Genomic DNA, 26,705 nt, shown 5'->3' on the forward strand with positions numbered 1-26,705 from the left:
TATTTTTTAATCTCCATATTACCATGGTAATAACTATTCTGACAATTGAAAGAAAAGCATTGTTTATTTTTCCCGACCTCACCCTCACAATACCAGTGGCGACGGACTTCCGTTGAAATCCTTTCTCTCTCTCTCTCTCTCTCTCGTTCTCTCTTCTTCCCCTTCCCCTTTCTTCTTTCCTATTTCTTCTGTTTTCCGTTCCTTACAGACGAGATCAGATTTGGCACACCAAAACAAGATTTCTGGGTGAACATCGACACCAGAAGCAGCTTGAGTTGGGTCCGATGCCAACCCTGTACTAACTGCTCCAAAGTTACAGTTCATCTGATGATGCAGACAGTAATGGGGGCCATGGCCTCCTGCGATGTAAACAGGGATTTTAAAAAAGCAGAAGGAAAAGCCAAGAAATTTATAAAAGGTTTGGCTGATTGGCTCATGGCTGTGACTCCAAGCGACGAGCGGTAGTTAGATTTTTGGAAAGATTCTCTGGCTCTTGTCTTCTCCTCACCAATCACCCCTTTACACACTCCATGAACTCCATGATTACTATGTCTAAGTGAAAAAAGAGTCATGAGAGAGAGAGAGAGAAAGAGTATATGTATTGTTTGAACATAATAACTGATCCATCCATTCAATTTCCAAGTGGTCCTTAAAAACTTTATCTCCATTGATACCCATCTCTCTATCCTCCGCACCCACCTTCATTCTTCCCTCCTTGAGTCTCAACATAGCCACTAGCGAAAGAAACCGGATTCTTGTAATTAATCTGTCACCGTCATTGTTTGGTATAGAATGAGCTTGATTGGAATAATACTAGACGAACGAACATGGCTAGTGTAGGAAGATGGAGCAGAGAGGAGGAGAAGGCGTTTGAGACTACAATTGCAATGCACTGGGCTGCTGACGACTCAAAAGACCGATGGGAGAAGATTGCTTCCATGTTTCCAAGTAAGGTTGTAGCTGAACTGAAGAAACACTACGAGGTTTTGGTCGAGGATGTTGATGCAATTGAGTCAGACCGAATCCCGACTCCCACTTACGTCAAGGAGGAGGCTGCCAGCAGCAAAGATCAGCACCTCTTTCCTACTTCTGCTTCTCGGGCTGCTGATAAGAGGTTGAACTATAATTTTGGAACTGGGTTGGACACTGATTCAGGCGGGTTGGCATCAGACCCAAGTCAAGCTGCTTCCGATGTCGATGTTCACCCATAAATCTTGTTTTGGTGTGCCCAGTCCGATTTTGACAATGTAGTTGGATGTTCCGAGAAGGTGGCCTGACTTGATTGGAACTTTGGTCTTGGAGCCTCTCAGACCTAGAGGGGATGGTTTGTTGATAATCGATCGGATAGAGCGAAGATGGAGTTCTTCTTGGAGAAGGATTTCATGGAGATTAAAAAAGTGAGGACTTCAACAGAAAGTCCGCTGCCGATGTTGTTCGTGTATCGTGAGGTCGGAAAGATGAACAGTGTTTTTCTTTTAATCGTTCGGATAATTATTACAAGGATAGTATGAGAATTAAAAAATATTGTAACGATAGATTTCAATGAAAGGCTAATGAAAAGGAGTCTTTGTCTCACGGCCATACTGCAGAAGGGGTCATTGTCGCAAAACAAAATACAGGAGGTCTTTATAATTTATCAAAAAAAACACTGAAGTTGTAACTTGGTATCGCTTCCACGAATTAAAGACGAGTTCAGCACAGAAACTGAAGGGGAAATGCTAGAAAGGAAGCATGGAGGGAGATGACTGATGAGGGTGTTGATTGTTGAATTTGAATGGAGACAGACAAGGAAATGGAGGTTGTACTTCTCTACGCCTAAAACGTTCAGATAGGAAATTTCCGCGGGACCGATACAAGAAACCTTTTGTTACGAACAAGAGCCTGTAGAATGTGGACCTTTCTTTTTTTTTTTTTTTCTTTCTTTTTAATAGAAAAAACTAGTCATAATCATGAGGGTACATAGTAAATTCTCAACTGGCCCATAAATAAACGGTTAACGTATTTGTAGATACTTTTTGTCTGATATCTGCTTGGACTTGCCGCCGCAGTCAGTTGGCTCGGCGGCACATTAGTAAAATTGACTTTGGGCTGGGCTTGCTGGGTTCGAACTTCCAAGTAAGGCTGTAATTTGGGCCGGGTTGGCCTGAACCCAACCCTAACTCAACCCAAAAAAGTTGGGTTGGGTTGGGTCAGGTTAAGATTAGGGTTGAAATTCATTAATCCGATTTTATTTTGGGTTTGGTTAGGGTTGATCTTTTAGGCAACCTGATCCAACCCAAACATGATTCTATATCATATAAATATATGTTATATATAATATATAACACTAATTTGATTAAATGCATGATATTTGTATAGGCCCCGTCACATAGTATCATATATTTCTTTTAAGATAATCATTTCACTTGATCCTAATCTCAGAAAGACTAAAACCTTAATAACATCATTTTATGTTTTTTTGAAAATTTTACTTTTCATCTCCCCTTTGTTGTTTGTCGCCCATAAAAGATTTATCGTAAATCATAACTCATAATAAACTATAGTCATTTCTAACACTTATTTTTCTGAATTTTGTATCAAAAGAACAAAAACAAAATCAACAAACAAATACTAATGAAACATATGATTAATATAATACTGAAAGTTGAGTTAAGATCTAAAATCAATAAATTCTATGAGATTTTAAGAGACAAGAGGAAAGTTGGATTAGGCCTAACCCAAACCCAACCCAACACAAAATCGACTTCGGATTGTGTTAGGTTTGAAGGAATTTAATTAGGATTAAGGTTAGGATTGGGTTGGTCGGGTTGGGTTAAGGTTAGGGTTGGGGGTTTAGATCTTAGGGTTGGCCTCAACCCGACCTAACCCAGTCCGGTTTCCAGCCCTACTTCCAAGGCCATATCCTATCCAGCCCTAACTTCATGTGGGCCCACGAATGTGTTTGGGTCAGTGAAGTGAATCTTCTCTCATTCTTAGCTTGCAAGTTCCCGGTGAGGATTTGTGATGGCCCGGGCCCAAGTAGTGCTAAACGGTAATTAACAGCCCATTCATGGGTCAATCCCCAAAAATATGGGAGTGGGCCCAAAAGGCCCACTGGGCTCATCTTTACCATTATTCATTTTTGTAGCTTCGTTCACTGAGGAGGAAGTAAGGAACTAGGAAGAGAGGTAAGATGTGACTCCCATCTTCACGTCTCCTTTTACGACTGATAGGAGCTGAAACGCCTCCACGGTTAAAATATATAAATTATTGCAGAAAATTTCTCTCTTTTTCCACGCAATCGTCCCTTCCACCTTTTTTTTTTTTTTCTTTTACTTAGTTCTTTCTTCAATCTTTGTTGATTCGATTACCGAATAAACCACTTTTATTTCTGACCCCTCGTCTACCTTCCACCGAAAAATCCCGTCTTTTTCTCAACTCTCTTGTGTTATTCGGTTTAATCACTATTTCTTTTGTTTAAACTCTCTTTTTCTGAACGCCTTTCACTGTCGAAAGTCCTCCCATATCAGTTCTTTTGCGATTGTTTCCGACGGTTTGATCGCTTAATTGCTGGAACTGTTTGCTGGGTCGCAGGTAATTTTGCTTTCTTGGTTCGTATTTCTGTACTTTACGCGAATCGTCCAATTCTTTTTTTCTTTCTTTTTGGGTTTTTCCTTTCGTTAATGTTTGCCCGTTTCTTTTTTCTTTTCCTTTTTGTTGATCTTTTTCTGGTTTCTTCATTGCTCGTTCTCCGAATTGGATACTGGGATTGCCTTTTAGCTGCTGAAACCAGCTCTTTTCTTTCCATCTCTGTGCTTTTGAGTTTTTAGGAATTGCAAATTAGTAATTTGTATGCAATTGTTAAGTCCTTAAAGCGATGAAAGCAAAATATCTTGTCGCCTTAAATTGAAGAATGGCTGAACAATGAAATTCCGTTGCTTCATTTTCTCCAATCTTTTCTTTCATGTACTTCTCGATGTTATTGTAGAATTTTACAACTAGGGCCTTACAGTTTTCAGTAAATGTATGATGGAATAATAAAAATTAGCTGTTTAGTTTTCTGTATCGTGGTCCTTTGGTTGATGAGTTTCTACCAGGCAAGCTCCTATTTTTTATGTTGGTTTCTGGGTTCTAAAATTGGTTAAATGGATGGTGTTATGTACAGAGGTTCTGGCTGCATGTGGAACTTCTGCGACAAATCTGAATTACTGCAGTTTGAAAACCTGCCATTTAAATGGTTAGCTTACAAAAAATCTTTACTTGTTATTAATGTTGAAATTGGATTTCCTTTTTCTTTTTCAAAAGTCCAGCTAGAGTATTAATATGTGTACAACGAATAAACTTAAGTGTAACAGCTCCATTCAACCCTGTTGAACACTCTACACGAAATCTTAACTGTATTTTTACTCATAAATTGCTGAGAATACCACTTTCGACATGGCTCTAGGAAGAAGCCTAGCTGTAATACCCCTTTGTAACATTTAAACTTTTCTTGTAAGATTGCCTTATGAGCACTTCAACCTTAGGGCCAAAATTAAGCAACTCAAGAAAAGGAGCTCCTTTACCTGAATTGGCTAAATAGCCAAAACTGTGTGCTGGTAGCAGTTAGTAAATTGTCATTGGCATAGACCAGTAAAATGGAAATGGTGGATTGAATACTGCAGTGCAAAAAAGTAGGCTTCCAAGTAATTTTAGTGGAAGAAGATCAGGAAACATGATGGCTGGTGTCTGTTCAAGATGAAAGAGAAGTTTGCAACTTTACACAGGTTGTAATGGTCACTGAATATGGTAATATAGCTATATTAATGCGACCTAACAAGGTCATAGGCTTTCAAGGCTGTACGCTAAATTGTCATATGAGAAGAGCTGTTTTTTTTGTTTCTTTTTTTTTTTTTGGGGGGGGGGGTAAGGAGAAGAAAAGTTTGAAAATGCAAGGAATTGTAAGAATGGTTTCATAGGAAGAAAGTAGGTTAAATGAGGTGAGAACAAATCGAGGATATATCTAAAGGCGAAGACCAAGTAAATCCAAAAGTGATTTAGTCCTAGGATGCAAAAGGACAAGAGATAAAGAGGTGACGTATCCTCTTTCAGTCATTCCACTGTTGAATCACAGGATGCATGAAGTGAAGACATTTTGCAATTGATTGGATTGGAATGCTAGTGAATAATCATAGCTACTCAAAGTAGTAACATTCAGGTGGTATTTGGGAATTATGCTGAAGTCTTGAGATTGGGAAGTCTTCCAGGAAAATACCCATATGAGATTTTTTTTTATGTTTATAGTTGGGACAAAGCTTTGTTAAGCATTCCTAGGATTCTACAAGAATTTGTGAGATATGACAAGTGTCATTTATAAAAATGTAAAGTTTTTCTTCATGTATTAGTAAAGTAAACATTAATTTCCTGGTCTCTCCAGTTCCATCTCATTGGTTCTTAAGAGTATACATGTTGTTATCTCTTTGTTTGGCCCTGTTCAGACCCATATAGTTAACTATCTGTGATTTGTTGTATTTTACCTAAATCTGATTGTTTATTCTTTATCTCACTCTCTCTATGCAAAGTGCTATCTTACATACTTTCAATATTCATGTGATTATTTTAATTCACATAATAATCTTGGTCTTGTTACTTTAAACATTTATCAATGTATTTTGCAAACTGTAATCTCTGATGGCCTTATCCACTATGTTACCTGGATATGGAAAGGACATGGCTTGATACAGTATTGGATACAAAATTTACACTAGAAATTGAAGTATCCAACACAATACAACACCCTTGTACAGGTATCCATATATCATATCTTATGCATATATTTTTGTGAACATACTGGATACGGCTTTAACAGAATGGAATTGAAAAACAGGATTCATGTAGCCCACCCCATATAGTTGGGATAAGTTTTGGATGATGATGATGATACTTGAATATAGGTTCCTTACTTTTCTTTCCTAGAAACATCTTTATATAACATAATGGTGAATATTATTGATAAAATGGCGATATTTTGCCTTCTTTTTCCAGCTCCATATATCAATGATTCAAGCAAACAGTTTGGGGAATGGACTGGCCATATTTTCTTGGTCTGAGTGCTTGTGAATGATGTCCAGTGGACAGAAGGGTGCAAATGCTCCTAATATATTCAAGTGGAAATGGAATGGCGAATCATCATTAACCAAAGAACTGCTAAATGATGTTCCTCCTGAGATTGAACTGTCAGACTACGGAAGGCTACCAAGTTCTGGTAGTGAGAGCCCTTCTGGGCTACTCAATGGTGAGGGTTTGAAGGTAGAACCTATTGCTGATTTGGACCTTTTCTTTGAAAGGCTATATAACTACTATTGTGAAAAGGGACTGTGGTGCATAATCATTAAGTGGATTGTTGAACTCTTAAGCCTTGGGTTCACCATATGTTTCTCTGGATTTTTCCTATTATTTGTTGATTGGGACGGACTGCGCAAGGCAAAGTGTGGATTGGATGCAGTGGAATCAGGAATGAAGCCCTGTGATCTGGCTAAGGAGGCTCTTCACCCACACCCATTAACTCCCTTCACACTTTCGAAGGGTATCATTGTTGGGTATCTGGGTATATTTTCTGTCTATTGGATCTTCTGTTTCTTGAGGTTCTTTGCACAATTGAAGGACACATTAGAGATCAGGAACTTCTACCATAATAGGTTAGTTTAGCACAATCTGATTTCTAGTTGGCCTTAATTGTTGTAATGAAGCTAGGTAATTAAATCCTATTTATTTATTTTTGTGATCGATAAGAAAAATTATTAGGAAACAAGATCATTAGGGGAGTATAACTTTATGAACTTCCTGTTTTCTGCAGTCTCCATGTTTCAGATCATGAAGTTCAAACAATGTCATGGGCATCAATTCTTGAAAAGGTTGTTCAGATACAGAGGTCACAGCAACTTTGTGTGGTTAAGGATCTCTCTGCCCATGATGTGGTAATGCGAATAATGCGGAAGGAGAATTACTTGATTGGAATGCTTAACAAAGGTGTTCTTGCTTTTCCAATCTCTCAGTGGTTCCCAGGTGCTGGTCCTGCTGTCAACTCTGGAAAAAATGGAAGGAAAAATCATTTAATACTAACTAAAACTCTTGAATGGACCTTAAACTGGTGCATACTGCAGAGCATGTTTGACAGGTATATTTGTTTTACATATATCTTGTTCTAGATAATGTTTTTACATCTCCCCTAGAAAAAAAAATCATATTGTGAACATGTCTTAAAGAAACTATATGTTAAAGGAAAGAGGGTAAAGTATGATTTATGACCCTTAAAATCAGAACAAGAAAGCAAGTATTGTTTTCCAGCAGCTGTGCCATGGTGTGTATGGAAGGAGATAAACCTAAGGGTCTTCAATGACAAGGGAATCTCAACACAGGAGTTAATAAGAAAGTGTTGGGTGCTTTTCATTCTTGGTTGCTGGTACAGCTGATTTAATACAACACATAATGCACCTTTTTCTCAAAAAAAAGAAAAACTATTATTTGCATAGTTGTTAAGGTGTCACCTAGGTGTCAAAAATGACAAGGCTGGCAGCTTATCATAATATCATTCATATTGCTACATGTTACTAATATGTGTGTTAAACGTTAATACATTCTACTATATCTATATATTATATCATTAATACTTTTTTCTTAAATTTTACTAGTCAAACTTAAAAGATCCAAGGGTTTAGAAAAGAGAATAAGAAAGAGAAAATAGAAGTATAAAGAGATTTCTTTTTTTCCTATTCTCTCTCTTACATGAAGTAAAACAGCAACTCCACCCTTGTTCTTTTCCTCTTTTTGATGACTCATTGCAAAATGTAGGATCACTTGCCAGTAATTGGAGGTTGCAATGTTTGGATTTGGATATGGGAACAATCAGGAATTTTTACAGTGAAATTCTTCTTTAGGCAATTTAAGCTTGCTAGTAGAGTTCCTTTCCTGACAAAAGAAGTTGGAGACTCCAATCCCATCAATGGTTGCTTTCCTGATGTGGATTGCAGTACTGGGAAAATGTCCAACTAGCGATGTGTTAAAAGGAATAGGTATGGTCCTTCCCATATCTTCCTGTACTTTTTCCTATATGATCTGGAGGGCAGATCATCTATTCATTCACTGTCCTCTCAGCGCATGTTTGTGCACTCATTTTCTGCAATTGTTTAACATCAAGTAGTTCTTTCCTCAAAAAATCAAGGAGAGAGTGGCTGAGTTGCACATCAATGGCTTAACCAGGAAAGGAAATTTAGTCAGAGTTCAATTCTGTCTTCTTTATGCTGGTTTCTTTTGAAGGAAAGAAATAGTGGAATTTTTTACAATAAAGTAGCAATGCCAGAGGAGGTGTCAAGGAAAGTGATGACTATTATTCACTCTTGGCTGTTTGTGAAGGAGTAGTTCAACAAGGATACTCTGTTTGCTCAATAGATAACTTGTTTTCGCATGAGGTGTGGGACTCTTTGTTCAATCACTCAATGCATAGGGGTCTGAAGATTTTATATATTCTGGTTGTTTTCTTCAATATAATACAAGGAATACTTTACCTTTTCAAATAAAAAGAATCAAAACATGCATTCATCATAATATTCTTTGAAGTTTGAACTCTGCCTATAAAGTCTTGGGCAGACATCACATGCCTCCCAATTCCACACCACTCATCCTCCCAAAACCTCACACTAGAACCATCTTCCACATTAAAATTAGTAATTGCACAAACAACTGTTTTCTTTATACATAAGCTCAGATTATTTGTCTTCAATTTCCAGAAGCAGTGCCTAATGTTATTGCAACAGAAACTTCAATGAAAGACTAAAACTAAACGATCATTTAGCAAATGGTTTATGATCACCTGTTTGTCCCTAGATGCTTAGGTGCTTGGCCTCATTGTTCTTTCTTCATATTTGGAACCTTCTGTTGGGTGAACCTTTCTTTGATGATGTCAAATTGTTTGCAAGTGTCTGATATATCATGTGCTAATCTGGATATATACCACTTCTGCAGAAACTTTTGCATTAGAAGAGACTTTATTTCGAACCCTTCCTCATTAAAGAAGAGGCTTATGGCAGTTGGGCTTGGGATGCTTCTACTTTCTCCATTTCTGGTCATATTTATGTTGGTTTACCTCTTCTTGAGGCATGCTGAACAGTTTTATAACCATCCAAGCACTGCATCATCTCGAAGGTGGTCAAATCTCTCAAAGTGGATCTTTAGAGAATTTAATGAGGTATTAATAATTTCATTTTTTTTTCTATTTTTTTAAGTGCTGAGCACCTTCCCCCTGGTTATCAGGTAATCTTTGGTCTTATCTATCCTCTTTAACCTTGTAATAGGCAGGGTTGAAATTTCAAGGAAGTTTCAATGCTCCTTTTGATTTAATAAACTGTCATATTTTCATTTCAAACAGGTTTGAAGTTGACACTGAAATCAAAATTTCAGAGCCTTGTAATGAATATTAGAAAATTATCTTGTTAGTGCAGGTGCAATAAGAATCTTTTCTTATTGGAAAGTTCTCTTTTTCAAAGCAATCAAAAAACAATTTATATCCACTTGAGTAGCCTAGAATACTTGTTTGAAGGTTCATGTATCAGATCATCCTGGTGAAACTAACAAGGTATCAGTTGTCTTATTATTATCTCCCGTATTTTAAAAGCACAAGGGTCTTCTACTTCTAGTGCCTGGGGCACAAGGCACAAGGTGAGGACACATCTTCGAAGCAAGGTGCTAATTAAAAAAATACAGTAATACATAAAAATTCAAACTTGAATTTTAAAAAGCCTATTGGCTCAAATCAAAGTACATAAGCACAACATAAAAAATATATATATTCAAGGTGAAAATGTGGAATTGAAAGCAAATATACAAGGATTGTATGTTTTTGGGGAGCTAAGTTATTTTATCTCCCTTTGTATTCTTTTCCCTCTCTTCTCTTAATTTAATGAAGTTGATGTTATTGATATATATATATATATATATATATATACAAGGATTGTACCAAAGTGCTTCAAGCATTCAAATATCTTTTCTTTTTTTTTCCGTGTGGTAAGAAAGCACTAAATAATTCAAGCATATGAAGCTTTCAATCTATTTATTTATCTCTTAGTTGCATTACCTCAAGTAGCTGGTGTGATGTTAAAAATCCTACACTCCTGATCCTAGGAGTTTGGCTCTCCACCTCTGTAAAGGACCCTCTAGGTGAACTCAAACAAGTCCATGCTGGGGTTTGGGGCGGTGCCCCCAACCTGAGTTTTGGCTAGTATGTATAAAAGGGTTGGTTTTGTGATTTTGATCTCAACTTATTCTATTTTAGGATTAGGATTAGAGATTAGTTGTGTTGTTGCTTTTAGGGTGGAAATTTTGCTATTTGAGATCCTAAGTGCAAGAACTAAGGCTACTAGTATTTGAAAGTAGTTGAAAAACAGTCCTAGAAGTAGGGACTGTGTTTGAAACAAAGGAAACTAGCAAGAGAAGATTAGAGAAGAAGAGAGAGCTGCGGCAAGAAGAGTTAGAGGATGAGAGTTTCGAACATAATCTCCCTCTAACTCTCTAATACACTTTTATTAAGTTAATCTTTTAGTAATTACAAGAGAGGTCCTTAGTTGGACAAGAAATTACAAAAAGATGAACATAAAAGAGTATGGGCCCAAATAAGGCCCATTACAGAGAAGAACATAAAGATAACATACAGTAACAGCCTATGGGTCATTCGGCCCATCTTCTCTACACTCCCCCTCAAGCTGAGCATAGATGTCAATCATGCCCAGCTTGCTAGTGTCATGATGAAGTCTTGCCTTGGAGATGCCTTTGGTGAGAAAGTCTGCCAATTGGCCTTCAGAGGTAACGAATGGAAGGCACACTTCTCCAGAGGAGACTCTTTCTCGGATAAAATGTCTATCAACTTCAATATGTTTGGTTCGATCATGTTGTACCGGGTTGTGAGCAATGTTGATGGCAGCCTGATTATCACAGTACAACATCATGGGTCTGTAATGATCAATCCCAAGTTCTTCCATTAAGGACCTTAGCCACAACAATTCCGAGACCCCATGTGCCATGGCCCTATACTCTGCTTCTGCAGAAGATCTGGCCACAACAGATTGTTTCTTACACCTCCAAGAGACAACATTACCAGCCACCAGACTGCAATATCCTGAAGTAGATCTTCTGTCATCCATATTTCCAGCCCAATCAGCATCAGTATAGGCTTCAAGTTTCAAGTGGTCATGCTTGGTAAATAGGATTCTTTTCCCTGGAGAGCCTTTCAGATAGCACAAAATCCGTTCTTCTGCTGCCATATGAGTATCTCTAGGAGCATGCATGAATTGGCTAATGCAACTGACAGCATACGCAATATCTGGTCTAGTCATGCACAGGTACAGGAGCTTCCCAAGAAGTCTCTGAAAAACCCCTTTGTCTTCCAACAGAGTTCCATCTGTAGCTAAAAGTTTGTGACTCATATCAATGGGAGTTGCAACTGGTCTTGCACCCAGTTTTCCAGTTTCAGAAAATAAATCAAGAACATATTTCCTTTGGGAAATAAGGATCCCATCCTTGGATCTGGCAACTTCTATGCCAAGGAAGTATCTCAACTCCCCCAGATCCTTAATCTCAAATTCTGTACGGAGGAAAAACTTAAGGGCCAGAATGCCTGAGGCATCATCACCAGTCACTATAATGTCATCAACATACACAATGAGATACACTGCTAAAGATCTACTTTTCTTCACAAACAGAGTATGATCCGACTGTGTCTGAACATAGCCGAATTTAACAAGTGCAGCTCTAAATCTCTCAAACCAGGCTCTAGGAGATTGTTTGAGACCATAAAGAGATTTCTTCAATCTGCATACCTTTCCTTGCATATCTTTCCCATACATCCTTGGGGGAAGGCACATGTAGACTTCCTCATGTAAGTCACCATTCAGGAATGCATTCTTTACATCCAACTGATAGAGATGCCAATCAAAGTGAGTTGCCAGAGATAAAAGAACCCTCACAGATGTCATCTTGGCAACAGGGGCAAAAGTCTCCAGGTAGTCAATCCCATATGTCTGTGTATACCCTTTTGCAACAAGCCTAGCCTTGTACCTCTCAATAGTTCCATCAGCCATGTATTTAATGGTGAAAACCCACTTGCACCCAATCGGATCATTCCCTTCAGGCAAATCCACCACCTCCCAAGTACCATTTGCATATAGAGCATCCATTTCGGTTTCCATGGCATCTCTCCATTCTGGAATCCCAAGAGCTTCTGAGACAGATCTAGGAATGGGGTTAGAAGCAACAGAAGAGAGATAGGCAAAGTATGAAGGAGAAAGCATGTCATAAGAAAGGTGTTTGGAAATGCAGTGTGTAGTACATTTCCGCTTCCCTTTCCTAACAGCAATGGGGACATCAAGGTCTGAAAAAGATGATTCCAAAGGAGTTGAAGCAGTACCTGTTATCTCATCTGTGATTGGGAATGTATGAGCTTCATCTGTTGTAAGGGAAACCACTTGCTCATTCCTGGATCTCTGCCTTTGATACACTTTGGGATTATGGATAGGGCGAGGGGGTAAAGAAATAGGGTCCCCTGGACAAAAGGTATGAAGTGATTGATCCTCCTTTGACTCATTTGGTGAGGATACAGGTTTGTCAAGAGACTCAACTGGGACAGGAAGAGGAAGAGCAAAAACTTGTGACAGACTTTCCCCCTATGGACAAAGTCCATCCTGAGAGGGACTATAAAAAGGAGAAAGTTCATTAAAGGTAACATCCATAGAGACATGTCGGGTGCCAGTCTTTGGATCAAAACAGCAATAACCCTTTTGTGTGGGGGAGTAACCAAGGAAGATACATTTCTGGGCTTTCGGTTCAAACTTGTGTCTTTGCACACTTGGAATGTGAACATAGCAGGTACAGCCAAACACACGAAGAGGAATTGGGAAGAGATCATTGTCTGGATGAAGAAGACTGAAGGGGGATTTAAACCCTAGAACCCTGGATGGCATACGGTTTATGAGATAGGTAGCAGTAAGTACAACATCACCCCAAAATCTTGTGGGAACATGTGAGGCAAACAAAAGGCTCCTTGCAACTTTAACAATATGTCTATTTTTCCTCTCAGCAATTCCATTTTGTTTAGGGGTTCTAACACAGGAGCTTTGATGAATAACCCCCATGTCTGAAAGATACAAGGATAAACTCTTCTTAAAGTACTCTTTTGCATTGTCAGATCTGAAAACCTTAATTCTGGTACCAAATTGAGTTAGAACAAGCTCATGAAATTGCCTCACAAGTCTTGGGACTTCATCCCGGGATTTCATTAAGTATATCCAGGTGAATCTAGAGAAGTCATCAATGAACAAGATAAAATATCTGTAACCCCCCATAGAGGATAAATGGTATGGCCCCCACACATCAGAGTGCACAATATGAAAAAGAAAAGAGGATCTTTTATTGCTCACAAGGTAATTTTTTCTACAATGCTTTGACAACTGACAGGACTCACAATTGAGACTGGACACACTGACTTCCTTAAACAGTTTTGGAAACAAATGGCTTAAAGCAGAAAAAGGTAAATGACCCAATCGACAATGACTCAACATAATTTGACTAACAAACTCTGAAAAAGTAGAACCAAAAGCAACATTCTTGGGATGATCAAAGCATTGGTCAGGGGTGTCGAGCAAGTATATTCCATTCGCTTCATGGCCACTCCTAATCACCTTCTGAGAATTCAGGTCCTGAAACACACAGTGAGAAGGGAAAAAGGTTACACAACAATTCAATGATTTGGTCAGGCTACTTACAGATAACAAATTGGTATTTAATTTAGGCACATGAAGAGTGGAAGGTAAGAGTAAGGAGTCTGTAGCCTTGACAGTTCCCTTGTCGGAAATAGGGGCAAGAGAACCATCAGCTAAGGTGATTTTGTCACGGCCAGGAAGTAAATCATATGAAACAAATAAAGTGGAAAGGTTGGTCATGTGATCAGAAGCACCTGAGTCTATGATCCAAGGGGTTTTGTGTTTACCTGAGGTGGATGCATGGTTAGCGGAAGCCCTTATACCTGAGTGAGCAAAGGCAATGGTGGCTGAACTTCCAGAAGGAATGGATGATGAAGATGCACCTTCAAGCTGACTGATCATCTTTCCAAACTTCTCATATTCAGCTTTCATGGCTGCCAACTGTGCACTGGTAGATTCAACCTCTGTATCTGTGCCTGTGGCTGCATGTGCACTTCCTGTCTTTCTACTATCATTCTTCTTCTGGAATCTGATAGGTACAAGATTGGGATGCAACTTCCAGCACTTGTCCTTTGAATGTTTCGGCTTCTTACAATATTCACACACCACTTCTTTCCTTCCTAAGCCACTGTGAGCTTCTGTAACCCCTTTGGGTTTAATTCCCATATTTGCAAAATGATCATTAATACCAACTCCTTAAACCTACACTTGCCTTCTACTTTCTTCACTGTTGACCAGAGTATATGCTTGTGACAATGAAACATCTTCCTTGGACAAGATGTTTTGCTTTGTAATATCATATTTAGAATTCAGCCTTGTCAAGAACTCAAACACCCTATTCCGTTCAACCAATTTCCTGTATGTTTCAGCATCCTTAGGGGTATCCCAAGTCACAGCCTCTATCAAATCAATCTCTTGCCATATAGATTTTAAGATTGAGAAATATGCTGCAAGTGACTTCTCCCCCTGTCTTAGATTTTTCACATCACTTCTCAGTTTGTAAGCTCTAGCAACATTCAACTTCTGGGAATAAGTCTCTGCAACACTATCCCAGATCTCTTTAGCTGAATTCATCCACAGATAATGTTGACTGATCTGTGGCTGCATTGAGTTCACAAGCCATCCAATCACAGTGTAGTTTTCTTGTACCCATCTCTCATAAGATGGATCATCCTCTAGAGGAGCTTTCTTGCTCCCAGAAATAAAACCCCATTTTCCTTTGCTACAAATATGGATTTTCACTGATTGTGACCAAGCTAAGTAATTGGTCCCATCAAGCTTGACTGTAGTTACAGCTAGCATAGAATCGGTTGGGGTTCCCAACATCTGCCCATATTCAACAGTATTCTTGTTTTCAAAGTTTGAGAAATCCATCATGCAAAGTTCGGTGATAGTTCTTTTCTTTTCTGTTTCAGCCTCCAAAAGACACCCAACAACCTCCAAACACAAGATATTTCTGATTCTAACAACCAATGTCCCAAGAGGAAGACAAAAGAAATATAGTCCTTGAGAGACCTTCTGTCAAACACTCAGTGTGCAATACTTAACAACCCACTGCTTACTGTTTCAGCCTTCAAAGTATAGGGCACTGTTTACTGTTTCAGCCTTCAAGAAGGGGTTGGAATGAAGATGAGACTAGTACTTCTTAGTTTTAACAGTCTTAGCAACTTCCCAACCCAATAATCAGCCGAATAGGACCTCCAAAAACAACCCAGAAATTTCTGGGTAGGAGCAGTCCAGCAACAGTGGCCGAATGAAGCAGTCTCAGCAGCAGTGATTCCAAGGGTATTTCGGCTACTTGACAGTCCAGAAAAGAGATAAAAACAACCCCTAAATCTCTGGATTAAGTCAGACCAGAGGATAGCCGAATAGTAGCACTGTTTCCAAGGAAACTTCGGCCCTTTTAACAATCCAGAACAGTGAAAAATTAACCCAGAAACAACTGAGCAAAGACTTACAGTAAGAGAGTCTCTGGTTTGTACAATAAACCAAGCTGAACACTTGTCTTCTAGGATGACTTCGAAAAACCCTTTTCTCTGATTTTAAATCAGGCAAAGCAACTTGTTCTCTGATTCTTCCTAGTCATTGAACCCTTCTCCAAGTGTGTAGAAGCTTGGGAACCCTCCAATGACCTCCAAGAATCAGGCGGATGACTGTAAACTCTCAGCCCTAGAACCTCCTCATGTAATTGGCTGGACTAGAACCACATGAGGGACACGCCAAGCAGTGGCCTGCTCTGATACCAAGTTGAAAAACAGTCCTAGAAGTAGGGACTGTGTTTAAAACAAAGGAAACTAGCAAGAGAAGATTAGAGAAAAAGAGAGAGCTGCGGCAAGAAGAGTTAGAGGATGAGAGTTTCGAACATAACCTCTCTCTAACTCTCTAATACACTTTTATTAAGTTAATCTTTTAGTAATTACAATAGAGGTCCTTAGTTGGACAAAAAATTACAAAAAGATGAACATAAAAGAATATGGGCCCAGAATAAGGCTCATTACAGATAAGAACATAAAGATAACATACAGTAACAGCCTATGGGCCGGGCCATTCGGCCCATCTTCTCTACAAAAGTCTTTGCTTTTGTTTACTTTAAAAGTTAATAGACTATTACTAGTGTACAAAGAACAATAAAAAGTAATTTAGAAGTTGATAAACTATCACAAAGGTGTAAAACAAATGAGAATCTACCAAAAAAAAACTAAGAAGGCATATAAAAAAAGGCACAAACCTTCTGAAAGGGACTGCGCCCAGCTTCGGGCAGGGTGCATGCCTTAATATGCACATGCATGTGCCTAGAAGTGTCTAAGGGCATGCCTTATGAAACATTAGTTGTTTCCTTTAAAAGGCATGCCTTTCAATCTGTATTGCACATGAGGAATGCTTTCGAATGAAAAGGCTAGGTAAGTGGAACTTGGATGAAATATCTGCAATGCAAATTGAGTAATAACAAGAGTATAAATGAAGATACCTGAAAGCATTTCTTTTTCCTTGGTACAGTAATACATAGGATGGAGAGATTGAGGGTGTTGCCCCTAGAATTAGATTGACTTTGATGAAGTGGAGAGGTGCATTTTAGTGTTATGTTATCAGGAATACCAATCAGACTAAAAGGGCAAGCTTGTAATGTTGTATTGCCAGGCAATCAAGAAGTAACACATCCATAAAAATGGTTGCAGAAAAGATAAGGATAGTGAGATATATTATAGGTATAGAAACTATAAAACTACTTTGTTAAGAGAGGTCGCAGCTCGCACCTCTCCAAGGGATGCTTGTATCAGCCTGATTCTATGAATTAATAAATTTATCTTTACTTGTAAAAAAAAAAACTATTAAACCAATGGAGAATGAAATGAGAGTAGACAGATGGTTTTCATGTGAACACGAGATCACCTATTGAACCTGTAAGAAGGAATGACCTCTGCAGTTGAGGCTTTGAGGGTTATAAAAACAGCAAGGGGAGGCTAAAACAACTTAGGCTGTGTTTGGTTGCAGTGCACATTTATTTGCACTAGTACAAATGCATGGGAGTGCAAATGTAAAAAATGCAAATTCTTGTTTAATTTTGTTTTGGATTTTACTTTGTTCTGCTTCATGTCTTAATTTACTTCATTTTTACTGCAATCAAACAAAATAAGCTAAAATTTGAAACAAAAATAGGTCTGAATTTACACTCAAATCATTTGCACTGCCATGGTTTTGCATCAGTGCAAATTTATTTGCATTGCAACCAAACACAGCCTTAGGTTCAATGTGAAGGGAAAATAAAACATGCGGTTTATGGTTAGAACAGAAGTCCATGGTCATTATGTTAGCACTATTAAGTTACGAATCTGTCCTGCAATGCATTATGTAGCAGGATCTTTCTCATTATTCAGTTTAACAAACTAGAAGGTATACTTCATTTCTATAGTATATGGTTTCTGCTTTGTATTTTTTTGCACACACGGGGGGACTGACATTTTCTATTAGTATTGTGCCTTATTAGCCATATGCCTCTTGCAATGTCATGTTTGTCCTGTTGATGCTCAATAGAGGATGTTTTGATTGCTAGACATTTCTCCTTGTCAATTATCATGTCCTGGGTTGTTAGCTTCATCCTAGAGTTCAAGTCTTCATGTAGCACTTTTTTTTGTTGGTAAGGGCCTAATGATCGACCACCCAGATCAATGGAGTATTAAGGTTCCAAATAGATGTATCATGTCCTAATTTACTTTGGTGTGGATTATCATTTTCTCTTCTACCAGGACTTGTTTGACCTTTGGAAGTTCTTTTGCTCTCCTTTTCGTATATCCTGATCTTGTACCTCATCAGTTGAGCTTTGCAATTCTCCCTCCACCATTAGTTTCAGTGCATTAAGAGATCATTCTGAGTGATATGATCCCCCATGTGGTCAATTGGAGTTTTTGGAACTCCAGAATATTCACGGGGCATGAAATAGTGAATGGCTTTTTATGCATCTTTTAGCAGATGCTTGTAGAATAATAGATTTTATGGACTGAGCATGGACATTGAAAGAGTTTAATGGCCTCAAAAGAGGGCTTTTGTTTTTGATTTAAATGCTATTTTATACTTTTCCAGGACTTCATTGCCAGTTTGAACATCTCCGTGGTAATGAATATTCCCTATTATTTAATGATAAAAATCTGATTACTTATCGCTACAAAAAGAAAAAGAAAAGAAATCCTTTCCCCACATGCATTAACCCTATTTAATTACCAGTAAATCATAGACTGTTTAGATAGTGTTATCTTAAGGGTGTCAATGGACCAGATTTTTCCAACCCGACTCAATCCAATATGTGTCCACTGATGAACGGCCCAAATCTGATCCAACCCAAATCTAATGGACAGAGGGTCCAATCCAATTCATTTTAATGCATATGGATCGGACTGGACCCCATCCAATCCAAAATGGTTGGAAGTAACCATGAGACCTTGGTAGAGAGTCCCTCCGATGATCTAACCTAATGGGGTACCAACTCTCAAAGTCAAACCAGTTCCAGAACTCATAGACTCCCTTCTCCATCAAGAAAATTGTAGTTTAGTAATTGAAATAAGGATCAACTCATGGATCATGCTCACATAGTGAAGAACACTAAGCATTCTAGTGATGAATGCCAAGATATAAGCAAGGCAAAGAATGCTGACACGAATTGGAAGTTCTTGCTGTTTGATCTTGAGCCTCAGTGCTTTCAGAGAAAAGCAAAAATAGATCTGCTACTGTGCTATTTTGCTTAGGGATTGGAATCTGACTTGATTCAGATTCCACACTGGTTCAATCCACCAAAGAAAGGGAACGAAAAATGGAGAGAATATAAACAGTGGAGTATATACAAAAAAAGAAAAAAAGAAAAAGAAGTTCCAAGTTTTGCCCCAATACAATGGGGAGGCCAGTTCAATAATAACCATGTAACGAGGATGTAATCCTGTGGGGGGGATTTCTCCTCTCTTTGCCATGATTTATTAAATATCAAAAACCATTTTTGAAAATGATATACTTTTGAGTCAGACATGGTTTGTTTTATTTTGACAAGTGGCTTCAATTCTTTGGATGTTCTAGTTTCATATATGAAATATAATAACTGGTAGAAAATTAAATTTATATTCTTCAATGATGTTGCTTTCTTTTTCAGTAATATACCTTATATTTCCTTTTCAAATATTGATTTTGACTTGTACTTGTATATTTTTCATCTTCAAATTCAGGTCGACCATTTGTTCAAACACCGTATCAATAGTAGTGTAGCACATGCAGCTCAGTATCTAAAGCAGTTTCCATCACCTATTGTTGCTATTGTTGCCAAGTTCATCTCTTTTGTCTCTGGTGGCTTCGCTGCTATTCTGATCATCATTGCATTCCTGGAGGAATCTCTATTAGAAGGACATGTAATAATCTTTTACTTTTTGTATATTATGAGTTGTCACTAAAGTTTAAGTGTTTCTTTCTTCTTTATCTTGAATCATCTTTACTGAAGCATGCAGATATTTGGTCGCAACTTGTTCTGGTATGCTGCTGTCTTTGGAACTGTAACAGCTATTAGCCGAGCTGCAGTAACTGATGAACTTCAGGTGCTTGACCCTGAAGGGGCAATGTCTTTGGTAGTCCAATATACACACTATATGCCAAAGAGATGGCGTGGTAAAGAGAATACTGATCTGGTCCGCCTGGAGTTTGAAACCTTGTTTCAGGTGAACATGCTAAATTACTTATTTATTGATGCTAAGAGAACAAAAGCAGTTAAAACAAATTTACCTTTTGGATCAAGAAATGGGAAAAAAAGTCATTGAAGCCAACAAAGAGAATACATTGTCAAGCCTCTAAAAGCAAGGGAAGGATGAGAAGGGCCCAGCAAGTCCAAAGCTAACAGAGCTGTATCTTGCTGTAAATCCAATCAAGAAGTGATTCTTCATCTTCTGGTAGTTTTTTATGAGTAAAAGAATATCATTAAAAGGAAAAGAACAATACAACTTGATTAGGTGTTAAATCAATACCTAGAAACGGCGAAGAACAACAACAAAATAACACAATACAGATCAAAACCAACCTACCAAATTACAAGATTGCAATCCCAGCACCTCCCAAAGTGTGACCCTGGACGCTTCTTTCTTGGCTATTGAAAATTCAGGCATCACCAGGACCCAGACTGAAAAAGACTTGCCAACAACTGCCACCAATCAAACCAAGCGGTAGCAATCTCATTTCCAGCTCCTACCTCCATCACCCCTTCACTCCTTTCTCATTGGAGACCCCTTCACTCTTCCTCCAGCAAATCATCTTCCCTCTCTTCTCCTTCCTCCCATGCCTCACCTCCCTCCACTAGAATTTTTCTTGTTTTGTTCTTCTCTCCTACTCCTTTTGAAAAGCTCAATTTCCCTTCTAACCACTGTCTTCCCGCCTAGAAAAAATAAACCGAGAGATTTTCCCACCAACTGTCTCTCCACCAAATCTTCAATATCCACCTTTCCTTTTCTAGAGCCCTCCTCTCCTGGGACCTCCTTTCCCTCGAGGTCCTCATTCTCCTCTCCTTCCCCTGGTTCCTCTCCTGAACCCTCCTGCCCTCTCACTTCCCCCCTCTCAGTTCTCACCCTCGCTGCTTCATTTTCCAGATAAGTAGCCCTTCTCTTTCTAATATAAATTCTTTTCAAGCTCACTTCTGTCTTCCCCACTAGGAGATTTTCTCTTCACTTCATTCCTCTGCCTTCTCTTCTTCAACTCTGACTCCATTCTCCTCCCCTTCTTTATTGGTGTCATCCAACACAGCTGAAGGAAATACAGTATTTGAGCTTACCTCAGTGTTTAAATGAGCAATGATCTCTATGACTCTCAAGCCAGGTAGGATACTCTCTTGCTTCCCATCATCGCAACATAGTCTTCTTGGTTAACTCTTCCATGCTCCCTGTTTGTAGCTTCTTCACCACTCGAACGTCCCCTTCCAACGTTAATGAGTTTCCAAAAACTGGTTCTTACCTTGGCTGCGGCTCTGGGATGATTGAATTAATCTCGTGAACTTGAACACTTTATGGTATTTAATGCTTTCTTGATAGGAGTCAAGTCAATCATTCTTGGGTTTTGTTCTTTTGTTAATGATTTCTAGAGAGGATTCATATTTTGTATCAGTAACTGGAAAATACTTTATTGATGATGAGGTAATAGTACAACTTACAAGATATAACGTTTTTGTCAATTGAAAGAGTTGAGCAAACCCAAGTTGCTCTTCCTACTTAAATGCTTCTAAGAGACGAAATGGTACATGCATACCTCTCTTATCCTAATCAAATATTTAGCCCTAGTCGGTGACTGTAAATAATTTCTCTAGGTAGAGAGTCAGAAAGGTTATTTTCTGATTGTAGAACCCCAGGTAAATTTTGCTTCCATGATGATGGCCAGATCTGCCTCCTTAATCTGATGCCTTAAATTCCATTGTCCTGTCATCTCATATATGAGCCAGCCCTCAGTTGTTTTTGAGTCCACTTCCACAATCAGACCCCAGTCTCCCAGAAACATTACCAATCTTAGTCCTTGAAGTTGAAGTGTGGTTAGCAATTCCACAATCAGTTTAGAGTGTTGAGTTATTTATTTAGTAAAGTGAGTCAAATGATTCCACTAAAATCATTTTAGTTTTGCATGTATTTCATTTCATTAAAGAAGGAAATCCAGGTTTTCTGCTCACCATTTTCTGAATCTATAGTTGTGTTGCTGAAATTTGTGGTGAAGGTCTCCCAAAAAAAAAAAAAAAATCAAGCAAAGTTCAAAGTTTGCCTAACAAGGGACTGATAAGGGAAACATTTAGCATAACAAGGGAGGCAGGTGTTTGTTTTAAGTGGGTAAGGAGATCAGCAAATGGTTTAGCTGATGTCTTAGCAAAACAAGGGACTGTAAGGGAAAGTCTTTACTGGGCAGTGCGATAATGCATGATTTTTATTGGATCAGCCTCTTCTAATAGGGGCTGACTTCTGTATTTCAGTTTTAATTTATCTTTAATGAAGTTACTGTTTCTGATAAAAAAAGTTCAAAGTTTGCCTAGGCTGAGTAACTCCCCAATTAGAGCCCCAGAGGTGTCTAGTGATTCCATCTTCTTTGATTGACATTTCATAGGTCTATTTTCCCTTATTTTCATAGTTTTCTTTTTTACTTTTTTTTTTGTTGATTGGTAACTGTTCAATTTTATTGACTTGAGGAAAGAATATAACATATACAAGATGCCAAGCATCCCCAATAACAGGCTGGCTACTATTACCTATTCCTCTAAGTTACACTAATAAATGATATTACAAATTGGCCCAATGCAGTGGATCCCTTTCAACCCCTTGTTATCCAATGAACCAGCCAAACTATTAGTTCCCTTAGTTTCATGCATTACCTTCTTGTTCTACATCAAAAGACTATAACTCATAACAGGCCAAGTAATGACACATCGATCAAAAGTAAGATGGAAGACTTCTATTGTTCCGAAAGAGCTAAACTCCAATCATGGTTTGAAATGTCCCTAAATTTCCTAATATTTCCACAACATATTTCCATTTCCATGGGTAGCAACACAAAATTTTACTGGAATTGACATGTTCTGCAGTGAACAATACTAGCACTATGTGGAGTATAAGAGACGACATTATTATAATTTGGTGACAATATTGTAGATATATGGAGTAGCAATGTTAGTACGTGCCTTATGTACATGATTACCACTTTAATCCAGTTCAATATTCATTTCAAACATAAAATTAAATATTACTTTTTGTTTGTGCATTTTCTATGAGTTTAATTTTGCTTGAACTCGTTCTAATCATGTGGTTTTGAATCTTAAGGTTTACATGACAACTTTTTTTTTTTTTTATAGGAAACAGTAACTTTAATTAAGAAATTAAGAAGTTAAACAAGATAATTACAACTCTAGCATTCCAAAGCTGAAATGCTGACCCACATTCAAAACCATTCCCAGGACAACTTCACAACATATTATTTTGTCCATAACCTTAGTTTCTTAGCTTGGTTTAATGATTTGAAATAAGATAATACTTTAAAAAGTGTGCTTCTGCTTCTTTTATCATTTTATAAATTATCATGCTATGTTTTTTACATATTTTGCAATATTTGGACCTTGTATATAGTTTTTACAATATTTCCATATGATACTTCCTGACATTTCCGACATGTTTCTTCTATTTGGACGACCAACATTTCCACCGACACTGACATTTTAAACCTTGACTCCGATACCACTCATTTCTCCCATCCCCGTCCCCACCTTTCTTCACCCTCTAGCCCAAACTATCAACCAAAGAATTGGCTTGATTATAGAATTCATCTGAGCAAGAATTTTCCCTAACCTTTGATAAGTTCCAAAGAGATCAAAGACCTGAAGAAGGGAAAGCATCAAACCAAATAGAACTATGAATCACCTTTCACAGTTCCACCTGCTCAAGTAAAACCCAGACCAAACATTGATCTAGCTTCCTGTAACATTTCCAAAAAGCTCAGCCCTACTTGCACTCCCTGAACCAATGTCCTGAGTTGACCAGGAGTATGTCCTGTAGAGGGTGCCTTGGCACAACGGATGGGTTGCTCCATTGCAACCTGGGTGACCAGGGCTCAAATCTTGGAAACAGCCTTTCTGTATCTGCAGGGGTAAGGCTGTATACATCTATCCCTCCCCAGACCCTGCATCGGCGGAGCTGCCATCTCTCCTTTGTTGTTTCTCTGAAAGATCCCTCCAGTACCCAGAGGCCCCAGATTCTATGAAGAGTAAATTTTATGGTTCAATTTAATTGCTGATTAGGATCCATAGCTGCATGAAATTTTTTTTCCTTCATGATTTCTTTTTGTTTTTTCCTTTTTTGATAGGTGAACACCCAGATCAGACAGGAGTGACCAACTGTATTGCAATATCCCAACCCAGTTGTACCATCCAGACCAGGCACCAAGGTGCTGGCTTAGGGACTGGATCCCAGTGCAACTTTTAGGGGCTTCAGAAATCAAGTCATTCCCTTGCCTCAAGTTGAACTTAAACCCTGCTGCATTGGCATTAATCTATTTGCATGGGACTGGGGACTTGTGTCATAAAAATGTTTTTGTTATCTCTGTTGGCTACGAATTTTACATCAGCCCTCATTTGACTTGCAGTCTTGAGGATTTTGCACCTTCTGTTTAACAAGCAAATAGAGTGGCATAGTTCATGACACGTGACGTTTCTGCATTTTTTCTAGGCAAAGATACATAGAATGGGATTTGGTTTTATTTGGGGTTGATGTCAAAATTGATGGATCACTTGGAATAAACTAGACTGTTCATGTTCAGATTGCTGAGTTTCGCTGTGTATATATGAAGTTGACCTGAAATGAGTTCATTTTCTCTTTTCTGTTCTCACTTTACCTTGGAGACTGAAATTATGAATCCCTACCTTTAAGTTCCGCATTACCTACCGCTGCTGCTAGCCATGTCTTTGATTCAATCCCTTGATTATTATAGAAGGGCATTGTCTGAGTGCAATTTAAATTGTTTAAATTCTTGATAATTTGAACAATCAATTCATCGATGCATAGATGATATCAACCTTATTATCTTTTAGGTTCTATCGTATTTCATCTGAACCTCAAACTGTTGCTAATGTTGTCAAATTTTTGGGTAGTGCAGTACACTGGAATGATGTTGGTTGAGGAGATGGCTTCAATTTTCCTCACCCCCTACTTACTCCTATTCATTGTACCACAGGTACTTTTTTTTCAAGAAACTCATGTAATTCCTTTTCTAGGATAGAACAGCCGCTAACCTGATAAATTCTGTGTACTATGCAGCGTGTGGATGACATTTTGCAGTTCATTTCAGATTTCACAGTGGATATCGAAGGTGTAGGTCACGTTTGCAGGTTCCTGTTGTTCCAATAGTTTTCAAGTTACCCTAAATTGGCATTATTGTCTTCATAGTCTTCTGCATTGAGAAGCATTTGACCTTGCTCTGTTAATTTTGATAAGTTTTAATTATGATAAATAATTATATATTGTTTCCATGTGCAGCTTTAGCGTCTTTGACTTCGAAAGCCATGGAAATAGAAACTTTGGCTCACCATACAGTGCACCTCACACCCAACGGAGCTCCCAGGGGAAAATGGAGAAATCATTCTTGAGGTATTTGTGCATGACTTTTGAGGAGTGATCTACTAAACCTTTGTCTTCATTCTCTGGTATCTGTCTACAATGTTAATTTATCATGAACCCATAATTGATCATAAAATACCTGATCTCTTTTTGTATGTAATTTCATTTTATTCTTTATCTTGCTACATCTTAACATTCTTTATGGTACTCCAGATTGTTTTTATACCCGGTCCTGCTTCTCAATTTTATTCTTCTTATTTTCATGCAGTTTCCAGAGCAGCTATCCAACCTGGGAACCAAATTCTCAGGGGAAGCAATTCTTATCTACTCTTCGCAGTTTCAAAGAGCAGAAATTGCAAGGCCAGGGAATTCCACAGGGACATTCACCTCCCAGAACTTGGCAATATAGCTTAAATCCAAGAGGTCAAGGTGACATGCACAGTATTTTCTCAAAGGATGCACTCTACAATAACATGGGAGGACTTCCCAGAACAGGCTATCAGTTAGGTTCTTTATGGCTGACAGATGTAGAACAGAAAAATCACCCATATTTGCTTGATTGGTATTACATGTCTCGTCCTTCACATACGGCTGATAATTCAAAAACTACTCCAGCTCTACACTGTGAAGTCGATGAAGATCCTAGTAGGAACCTTTTCATGCCATTTCACAATGCCACCGTGCAAATGGAACCAAGGTTGGAAGAGAACTGGAGATACCCCTTGGAGGACAGATTACGAAGTCATCTGGGTGCATCTAGCTCATCAACTCCTTTCCTCCGAGAAAGTGTGTTTCAATACCATGGCTCAGATCATCCAGAACATCCCACTGAGAGCCATTGGTGGGCCCGAACAGGTCCACATTCCAGGGATCCCCAGACAAGTTTTCTTGAGCCTCCTAGTTTTGGCCATCATACCTCAAATCACCCTTATGACAATTTCTCTGATAGAAGTTCAGAGCAAGAGCAACATTTGGACTGGAGGAATTCTCGTTCATTATCTAAAACTGTGTACATGGATGACTATGATCTAGATGGTGAATTCAATCTCCCATTCAATGATATTTATAGTAAGCCATTGGGAACCCTTTCTACAAGACCAGAGTCCCAAAGTAGTGAGTGATTAATTGCAGATGCACAAATTTCTGCTAGTTGAATGGGTTGTGGATTTCCAATGTGGTCTCTTATGTCTGTTCTACTTGAGGGAGGAAGCTTGATTCTTTTTTGTACATAAATTTCATAGCAAACGCTGAATGGGTCTTCTCTCAATGTGCTTCAGGATAGTGGCCTAAGGATCCAAAAAGCCACTATAAACCTGTTGCAGTTGTAAACACATAAGTTAATTCATGATCCCAATTTCATTTAATTTTAGATGTTTGATCAGTTTGGATTTGTTTATGTGTGCCAATGTTG

General features: G+C 38.4%; 1 protein-coding gene and 1 pseudogene across 2 annotated transcripts; both read left to right on the plus strand.

The window, feature by feature from the left end:
• Window positions 1-827: 827 nt before the first annotated feature.
• On the plus strand, window positions 828-1,211 carry LOC148854036 (protein RADIALIS-like 4 pseudogene; annotated as a pseudogene).
• A 1,962-nt stretch (window positions 1,212-3,173) lies between these two features.
• LOC148854037 (autophagy-related protein 9-like) lies at window positions 3,174-26,675 on the plus strand. 2 transcript variants are annotated; one of them, XM_088941272.1, is made up of 11 exons: window positions 3,174-3,573; window positions 4,145-4,216; window positions 6,004-6,656; window positions 6,815-7,135; window positions 8,980-9,202; window positions 19,409-19,588; window positions 19,685-19,891; window positions 24,834-24,911; window positions 24,995-25,065; window positions 25,214-25,324; window positions 25,563-26,675. In XM_088941272.1, exons 3-11 carry the CDS (start codon window positions 6,079-6,081, stop codon window positions 26,413-26,415), a joined length of 2,622 nt encoding a protein of 873 aa, XP_088797398.1. In that variant the 5' UTR covers window positions 3,174-3,573; window positions 4,145-4,216; window positions 6,004-6,078; the 3' UTR covers window positions 26,416-26,675. The 2 variants fall into 2 exon arrangements, with proteins under 2 accessions (XP_088797398.1, XP_088797399.1); XM_088941273.1 differs by lacking the exon at window positions 4,145-4,216 and having other exon boundaries at window positions 3,274-3,573.
• The last annotated feature ends 30 nt before the right edge of the window (window positions 26,676-26,705 follow it).

This window comes from Nelumbo lutea, chromosome 4 (assembly GCF_056320005.1).
Source record: "Nelumbo lutea isolate HS-2025 chromosome 4, American lotus-T2T, whole genome shotgun sequence".
Taxonomy (NCBI): domain Eukaryota; kingdom Viridiplantae; phylum Streptophyta; class Magnoliopsida; order Proteales; family Nelumbonaceae; genus Nelumbo; species Nelumbo lutea.

Coding starts and splice junctions, on each gene's coding strand:
- LOC148854037 (XM_088941272.1), top strand. CDS start 6,079: ATGATGTCCAGTGGACAGAAGGGTGCAAATGCTCCTAATATATTCAAG. Junction 7,136..8,979: donor CTGCAGAGCATGTTTGACAG/GTATATTTGTTT, acceptor CCACTTCTGCAG/AAACTTTTGCATTAGAAGAG. Junction 24,912..24,994: donor TCCTATTCATTGTACCACAG/GTACTTTTTTTT, acceptor TGTACTATGCAG/CGTGTGGATGACATTTTGCA.